The sequence below is a fragment of the Phaethon lepturus genome, unplaced genomic scaffold, assembly GCF_000687285.1.
Source record: "Phaethon lepturus isolate BGI_N335 unplaced genomic scaffold, ASM68728v1 scaffold26861, whole genome shotgun sequence".
Taxonomy (NCBI): domain Eukaryota; kingdom Metazoa; phylum Chordata; class Aves; order Phaethontiformes; family Phaethontidae; genus Phaethon; species Phaethon lepturus.
Window position 1 is genome coordinate 7,755 of NW_010520186.1, and position 9,440 is coordinate 17,194.

Consider the following 9,440-nt stretch of genomic DNA (forward strand, 5'->3'; position numbering starts at 1 on the left):
TGGAGACAACCGCTGCAGCAGGGGGCACAAAGAGCTTCACGTTTCCTCTGTAAAACCCCATCAAAACCCCCATCTCATGTTCCAGTCTCAAGTGTCCTACATGATGTGGGTTTGTTTATACATTTCTGTGGAAAATGTCTGGTTTACATGGTCTCAGAACTTCCTTTCAATCTTGACTTATCCTACAGTTTTACAAGTTTTAAAAAATAAATTATTTTCATATTTGCTGAGACTCTTCCATGTTGGTGCCAGCCCTGCCCAAAGGAAGTGCAGAGCTCCATCAGCTGTACCTTGCGATAGCATTAGACTAACACAGCCATGAACTCTGACAGTAGTTCGCACAGCAAACAAAATGCCAAAATACCTGTTCAATATTTAGGAAAAGGTGATAGTATTTCAGAAAAAAAGCAGGTGCGGGCTACAGTGAGGGCATTCACAGTGCAGAGCTTCCCCAAACCACTGCTGCTCAGTCCTCAGGAGAGGTTGTTCCAAAGCAGGATTTGGAACAGGAGATTGTTCCAAATCAAATACATCTACATGACTTTGCCCAACATGATTAGCATGTCAAGAGGGAGGACTGGATCACAGCATCAGCTGAAAAAGTTGCGCCTCTTCCAGAACGCACTGAAGTGTCTGCAGTGCAGGCAAGCACACAGGTTATAATGAACATTCAATTCAAATGCACTGCTACCAACTCAAATCACAGCTGAGGTCAGAGAGCAATTAGGCATTTCTAGAGAAGGTCTCCTCAGACAGTTTAGAAGAGAGGTTGGCAGTGGGAGAAAGACTCCTGTAGCTGCACACCACCCCTTTATCTGCCCCTGTGGTAGGTGAGCCTTGGCAGGGTCCTAATGAGGAGACCAGAGCCTAGGAGCATCAAGCAGCACAGTGACAGCAGTAGAGTAGTCCTGATGTTAGTGCTGCACACACTGAAGACCTGGTGCTTGTTGCACAGCAAGGCCTCATCCAGAACTGTTCCAGAACTCTTTGGAAGGGTCTGACCTGGGGCTTACAGGTTTGCTCCTTGTGCTTTAGGAAGCCTCTTCCCAACTGCCAGATGTAGAACAAGCCACTCCTCTGCATAATACTGCCCCTCTAATCCAGGGATAAGCCATCCAGGGAGAAGTGAAGAAGTCTGTGTTGTGAATAGTAGCCAGAAGTGTTCCCAGCAGTGCAAACTCCAAGTGCTCCCTGCTCTAGAAAGCTGCTCTTCCTGCATGGTATGCTCATTCAACTGTATTTTCCAGTTAGGTCCTTTTAACTGGATTAGACTTCTATCATGAAAGTGGAAAAGAAGCCACATTCCAGCATGAGGTCCAGTTACGGATGTTATTTTCTGGTATGTTGGTCATATCCAAGAATGATGTTGGAGCAAAATAAAGTAGAATGAGAGTATCACACCAAGAGGCCACACTTTAACCCCAGCCTTTCCAAGCCAGATTATGAGATTAGCCTGTGTAACCAAGATGTGCAGCAGCAGCCTGTACCAGAGTACCTGGGTGCTTCAGGATCTATTTCATCATTTTTAGTTCTGCTAACACCCTAGGAGCACAGGAAACACCAGTGTTCAGCTCAGACAGCCCCAGCCCAGGAGAACCACGTGCTCTAGCAGCAGTACTGTAGCAGCTACAAGTGCAACAACAGCACTCTAACCAGAGCTTTTTAGAGGAAGGCAAAGCAGAGATGGCCACACCACAGAGAGCTGGGTACCCCTATGCAAATACCAGCATGGCTCCCACACCTGCACCCACCTCCACAGTACAAGTGCAAACACAGCACAAGCTGCAAGAAAAGCAATCTCAGGAACCTGAAGAATCACCATCTCAATAGCTCAAGAAAACAAAGATTTCATGTTTACTTTCATCTGCACAAGCCCCAGGACAGGACTGAGTCTGGCTTTAAACCTAATCTCCCTCTCAAAAGGGAGTTTTACAGAGCAAACATTTTACCCTAGTGCAAGTGCTGCCAGAGCCTAATCAGGCAGAATCTTGACCCCACACTCACTGGACAGCCCCACATTTCTTCCACAGATGCTTTGCCAGTGCTAACACACACCAAGGACCTCCTTTCACAGGATTTTATTTTCTTGTAACAAACAAAAAAAATCATACACATTAGAGACATGAATACAGACAACAAATAAATTAATGTCAAATCAGACTGATTGCCAAGGTGCAAATGAGTGGTGACAGTGAAAACTGCTCAGTTGGGTGGGAGACTTTCAACACAACACATAATTGGCAGTGCTGTTGAAGCTTGAGGAAGTAGAGCCACAAAACGTGCTTCTTCAGAGGGGACAGCAGCTAGCCAAGGGAGACAACCCTGCCTCGCCCTCCAGGAGAAATGTTTGGTTTAAGAAGGCAGAAACCCCAGAGTTCAACACTTACCAGCTGTTAAGTAACCTCTGTACAATGTCCTGGCAACTGAGAAGCTTCCAGTACAAGATGCAAGGCTGCTGCTGCCACCTCACCACTACAGAAAGCCTGCTCCACAACACAATCATGCGATCAAGAGGAGACCTGTTTGCCATAGCACAAGTGAAGATTAACAGAGCAACACTGCCTATAACACTTAAGAGATTAGATGGTAGCCAGGAGTTCCTTCCACTTTTCATGAAAGCAAATGTTAGCTGTTCCCAGCAACTGGTTCTGACTAGGCCAAAAATTACATATAGCTGTATCATAGCAGGGAGGAATGTTTAGCCTTGACCTGTCCTCAGTCCTCCCCCAGCCCTGCAAAATGCATTTAATGCTGATGAAAAAAAAAATCCCTATTTGAGAAGTGCCTCAGGTGTCTAATACACTTCTACACAATTCATATAAGATGCTAGGAAAAAAACCCAAATGAAGCAGCACCCAGAGTGCCAGAACATCTGTAAGTCTGTTGTCTAGAAGGCAGCAGGGCAGTGTTTTGCCGAAAGAGAGGACTACTTTGTTCAAGCCACACCACCTCTGGTCATTTCACCTTTTGGGGGGAACATAAAGAGTTGGAAGAGAAGCAGTTCTTCCTCATTACTGCCAAGCCCCATTAGATTCTGCTCCCTGCCTTTTGAATAAGAGCATCTTAAGAGTGGTCACTGCTCCACTTTTCCTTTAAACAAAATAATCCAAGAACAAGGAAGTGCTAGGTGTTGAGCTATAAGGTCACACTGGACGGTAAGGGAGTGCCACATTTAAAACTGACCCACCACATTCCCAGAGCAACTTCCTTCTGGCAGTTAATGATCCAGTTTTCAGTCCTTGCTTGTTTGCATCATTTTCTGCTGGTGTTCTGTATATGTCAGATAGAACCACAGTCCTTCTGAGGGTACTTCCACACTGAGCAGAACAAGACAATCGGACTACAGGTAGTCAAGCCAGCCTGCTTGCACACCACATGCAGTCCTGTCCAATAAAACATGGTTCAAGTTTTTACTGTGGTGTAGTGTACTGGGAAGCACATCTAGTGCAGCCTAGCAGACCAAACTGGTACAATACAGCAGACAGGATGGTTTACATTGATTTAGTACTAGTGCAGGAGTTTTGTGAGGCTTTAGGAGGATAGTCACAACTGTTTTCTTTTCTGAGATGAAGAGCTGGAAGGGAGACTTTCCTATTTTACTGCAGCAAAACGAGACAGGGAAGCAGAGCCTAAAACACCCTGTAGCCCGCTAAAGACACCAGAAGCATTCTTCCTAGAACCCAGTGGGAGTGAGCACATTCAGATCCCGAGGTTTGATATTATGGGAACGCAGAGATTGTTTCCTCCCTTCTGTGACTGGAATGTCCATTTTAGGTGGCTTGAAGGTGACTGGATCCTCTGGCATCCTAGTAGCCTGAGCACGCATCAGCTCCATGGGGGATGGCTTCTGGGCACCCTTATAGGATTGGATGGTAAATCCTCCTGATGAAAAAAAGTCACAGCAGGTAAGAGCTAGGAAAACTAGCCAAGTCCTTTTTCCACTGCTGCCACGAGTGAGCAGCATCATCGATGCCCAACACTGCAGAAAGCCTACACAAGACACAGCAGCTTCATGTCATCTAAAGCCTATTCCACATCAGTGGCTGGCACCTCCAGTTCTGGTTCTACCAGACAGCAAGAGAAAGCAGAGTAAAAAGCTGTCACCTTCAAACCCTGCCCTTCCACTGCAGCTCAGTGCAGGTAATTTCTACTTTCAGGTCCTTGGCACAGGTTTTACCCAACTGCTTTATATTTAGGCACAGAAATTATATGAACAGCACACATTCACAAGGTGGTCCTAGGAAGTAACAAGGCAAGCAAGATAAGGCTCCAGAAATAGCTAGCAATTTGTTATGTGACAGTTCTCCCCGAGGTCTTCCAGGGCAGGAGACTTTAGAGGACATACCTGGATCGTTGGTGGATTTCTGGATGGCTTTGGGTCCAAAAAAGCTCCATCTTTCAGCTGGCAATTTGTCCCCACCAGCTTCCATAGCAAAGTCTGGGCCAGTGATAGAAGTAGAGGATCCTTGACTAAACCAACCCCTAGGGAAAAAAAAAATCACTGAGATGTATACAACGTGAGAATAAATACTTCAAGTGGCCCCACTGCCAGGACCTTTACATGTAGTTATCAGGGGCAATTTAAATGATCTTAATAGGTTTGTTACCACCCAGGATGAAGATATGCATGCTCAAGTTCCACAAGCTTTCAGCATTTGGATCTATCCAACACAAATCCACAGCAGGCTCTGAATTTCACCCCTTAGTCCCTCACTGGGTAAGAAGGTTAGTTGTAGCAGCTCCCACCTCAGCAGTCTGTAGGAAATCAAAAGAGGCAGTGGAACAGAGTACCTGTTTTTATGCTTAGGAGAGGAGTGGGGAGTGCTGCTTGGAGTGGACTGAGCAGAAGTCGTCTGTTTGTCATCTTTTGTCGTCTCTCCACTCTGCATTTTTAGCTTCTGTTAGGAGAGGCAAGAGAAACACAGAAGCAACAGAGATTAAGTATAAGACATTAGGAACAAACAGCCAGTTTTATTGTCAAAACTGGACAATTGTTTATACCACAGGTGATAAAGGATTTAAATGTCACTTCACCTAAAGCTAGACTCAGTATTGTAATACTTGCATGTACCCCTTAAGCTTCTTTCCACATCAGATAAGCATTTTGGAAGTCCACTATGCTGAAGACACATTCTCCAGGCTAGAGGAAGTAAATTAACACCCACAGCTCACTCCAATTCAGAGTAAGTACCTGACAGTAAGGCACTGCTTCAATACCAGTATTCATAGGGAGGTTGCAGATGTAGCAGAGGTAGCTTACACATCATTACAGCTACCTGGTAACAAGTCTAAATGCCACAGCAACCATTTGTCTGCAGCACTTTTCAGAGCAAAGCTTTCAGTCTCACGAGTTCTCTAACGAAGGCGAGACCAGACGTCGTACAGAAGGTGCAAAGTCTAGGAGTACTAGACCCTGAAAAGTAATCCACATACAACAGGATGGAAACACTGCTCTAGAACACTGTGATGAGCTGCATTTGAAGAGCATACCTGGTGATAAAATAAACAGGAACTGGGTGTATGTGAACCAGGTTATTGCAACTCAGACAGTACAAACTGAACTTTGTAGAAGTCACTTGAAGGGTAGTTATAGTTCAAACACCAATTACACAGGCACCTTCTCAGAACGTCCCCTGTGGCTATCCAAGCCACACTAATGCAATTCACCAACACTGTTACTGAAACTTTGACCTTGTGGGAGTACACTTGGAGAGCTCACTATTAAACTCCAACTGCAAGATTACTGTGGGCAACTGAGCCCATCAGAAACATGTTGATTCAAGACCTTTGTCTTTATTTGCAGTAAGCAGAAGCAGGAGGCCCAATTTCATCTGCTAATTTCCACATCAGAAATGCACAGTTTATAAGGTATCTTGGGATAAACAGTTACAACAGTCAACTGCAGGGCACCATTCAAAGGTACAGCAAGAAGTTAGATTCTTTGGGGCCATCCACCTGGAAAGACAACTGTGATAGTATGACATGACTGTGGAATATGACAGATTTCAGAAAAAAAGTTTGTTTCAAAACTATAAAGGCTAACACTAACTTTAAAATATAAGTGGGTAACCTTTTCTACACAATGAGCTAAAAGCCTTCAGAGGAAGCAGTTTAAGGAGAGTCCCAGTAACATGCTCCAAAAGTTATGACACCAGAGAGGTGTTAAGCTAGTATACAACCTACACAGAGAAAGCCAATGCAAAACAAGCCTTACGTGGACTGCCTCAGCCACTCGGTGATACTTGGTCTCCTCAGTAGTGAGGCCTTTGTGGGGCGTGTAGCCAGCATCTCTCAGCCCTGCCTGCTGCTCAAAGCGCTGAATGCTCTCCTGAGTCTGCTCTGGAATGGTCAAGAGCACATTCACACAGAAATGCCACCACAAATAGTTCTAGCAAAGGTAATTTAAGCATCTGAATGTAGGACTCTTTTTTCATCATTCATACCTACATGTTGACAAGTTGATAGAGGCAGCAAGATGAAGCTAATGAGATATTCTGACTTGAAAACTACCCTGAGTCATAGGGCTAAGTCAAATAAACAGTGATGTGTCCCAAACCACCAGATGTATTACAAATGCTGTAATTAAACACATCTCAAGAAACCCCAAATCACTCCCAATTACAACTTCCTAAATTTAGGAGACCCCAATAAGCTGGACATTTTAAGTGGCCCTCTAGATTCAAGGGAGTTTTTTCTGACCAACAAAAAATGAAGTCTTCTGAAAGACTGCCCACAGCAGCTAATCAGACAATTGCAGTCTTGCAGAACAGGTGGTGAACACTCCCAGTGATTCTAGATTCAGTAAAATAAGGTATTTCAGCCAGATGCTGGCTCTGTATTTAACACACTGATATCAACTTCAGTTCTGGAAAATATAAGCACTTCCCCCCCTCCACTACCAGCATAAAATGTTCACTGCCTATTGGAGCTAACAAAAACATCAGAAGGTTTCAAGAGCACAAAAAGATTACTGGAAAAGCCCAATGTCTTCTTTAAAACAGATAACACTTCTCATGTTAATGTTGAAGTTATTTGAAGGGATAGTGCACTGTATATATGAGAAATCTAGAGGACCTTTGTTTATTTCCAACTTGTGACTGAATGCTCTTCCTGGGAGGTATAGGTTGGGGCTCCTGACTTCTTAGTGCATAAAAACACTTTTAGGCCATCATGGTTTTAACTAGATTAGCATTTTATCATTAGACTAGAACAAGAGCTGCTTTCCAGAAGAAAGTCCATATTCCATTATTTTTCTAATGTGTTGGTTATTTTTGAGCAAGACAGAAATAAGTGCAAATGTATAGCTATTCCAAAATGCTGGTTTGAAAACCCAGAAGTCTTTGGAAGCACTGCTTGGAGGAAAAGACAAAGCTCAGATCCCAGGAACAGATTACCACATGAATAGTCCCTCTTGTTGCAAATGGGCATGTCTTCTTTGCAAACATAACTAACCCAATTCGATTTTAAAGCATCATGATTTATGAGGTTTGTTGGGTTTTTTTTTTAAAGCAAGTGTTACTGTTAGCAAGACTGCTGCTGCTATTAACTAACATAAATGCCAGCAAGTGCTCCATTAGCACAGTATGTCAGCTCTCCACACCACTTTAGTTAATTTTAGAGCTTTACCTGCCATTCGGAAATAGCTAGTTAATAAGCAAACAGAGTAGCAGCAGCAGCCACCTCTGCACTCCAGCAACAAGGTGGCGTGGACTGCAGTGTCCTATCAGCAGAGAACATACCCTGCACTCCTGCCTCATCACCCACCTCCAGCACCTGCAAACACAGGGGCAGTAAGTGTGGCCTATTCCCTTGTTCCTTGCTTCCTTCTAGAAGCATCCTCCAAACAAAACTCATACAGCACCAGAGCAGAGTCAGTCTGAACCCACAGGCTGTTCAGGAACTGTGGTAGTTACCTCGGGGCATTACGAAGCCGGAGCACACCCATGTGCCCACACCCCATTAGCCACATTAGAGGTGAGAGTTCTTACTTGTAATGAGAGAGCTCATGATGATATGAGTGGCCTTCGCCTTCACTACTGGTACCTTGTTCACACTTTCAGTGGATGATGAAGGAGTTATGACGGGTGCATTCATGTTAGCATCCCCTTCCTCAATCTGCAGGGAGGAAGCAGGGTACAGTTTAACATGAGAAAGTATCTCAGCACCTTGCCAGGACACATCTCTATGCAAGCGAGACACAAGGCCAAGCTGCTCTAGCAGCTTGCCTTCATCCCATGAAAGAAACACATGCTGTTCTCACTACAGCCCAGGAATGTTTAGAGCTTGAACTTTATAATTCTTAACAACGAGCAAGCAACTTGTATCTAACATTTGAAAACCTACCAGGATCTGAGCCAACTAGTTGTTAGTCTAAGTACAAAAAGGTCAACAGGGAAGAAACCAGAACATATCTACTTCCATCCCCATAACTGCAAATTGGACTTCAAGGTCAACTGGGCAAAAGCACCCTTACACAGACAGCTCGGAAACACAAACTATTTACAGAATGGCAGTCATACAGATTAGAGGCTGGTGTTGAGATCTTGTTTTCCCCCTCATTCCCTGTATCAGTTTCTTGCCCAGTGTATCTAGTGGTCATAGCTGTACCACTGATCACAAGACCCTAGCAACAAAGAACCAGACAATGAATGCTGGAAAACAAGAAATCCTGTGAAACACTGACTTCCTCCTCCTAACACAGGAGTTACTGTTCCCTGACTGAACAGTTTGGTTTTTGTGCCAAACTACAACGTTAGGTTTTCTTCCATGAGAAAGATTTTAAAACAAAATGCAGTGAAAAGCAGAGGTTAAGCTCAAAGGAATGCAGAGTTTTTAGTTCCATTCAATGAAGAACAGTCTGGGTCAGAAGGGACCTTCAAAGATCACCTAGCCCAGCCTCGTTGCTGCAGGCAGGGACACCTTTCAGGTGCTCAAAGCATTGTCCCACCTGACTTTGAACACTCCCTGGGATGGGGCATCCACTGCTTTTCTGGGCGACCTGTTCCAATGCCTCAACACTCTCATCATAAAGAATTTACGTTGAAACTAAATCTACGTTTTTGCTCTGATTTAATTACACCTGGTTAAATTCATAGCTTTTTTTACCCATAAACACCTCCCATAATACACCTATCAACCATACTCCAGTCAGTGGTCCCACAACAGGGCCAGGCACCAAGCTGCTGTCTCGTCCCCAGCACCTCCCGAGGGCTCGCGGGGCCCAGCGTGTCTCTCCCACTGCCGAGCCAGGCTGCAGGAGCACATAGGAGACACGCCTGGGCCAGGGCAACCGCGGCAACCGGCCAACCGGTACCTTCGAGAGCTCCTGGTACTTGCGCTCGGGGATGACCGGCTGCTTCCAGAGGACATTGGCGCACAGGTCAGCGGGCGGCGGCGTCATGGGCGCCGTGTCCTCCAGGGCGTCGTCGTAGCTGAAGGCC

At 45.0% G+C, this 9,440-nt stretch overlaps 1 protein-coding gene across 1 annotated transcript; it reads right to left on the minus strand.

Annotated features, from left to right (window-relative positions):
• Positions 1-3,637: 3,637 nt before the first annotated feature.
• On the minus strand, positions 3,638-9,436 carry KIAA1191 (KIAA1191 ortholog; the record flags this gene model as incomplete). The annotated part of the gene is made up of 6 exons (XM_010297320.1): positions 3,638-3,882; positions 4,346-4,482; positions 4,792-4,898; positions 6,215-6,339; positions 7,989-8,115; positions 9,314-9,436. Coding segments are annotated over 6 exons (828 nt in total), but the record flags the coding sequence as incomplete, so codon positions are not given.
• Positions 9,437-9,440: the final 4 nt, after the last annotated feature.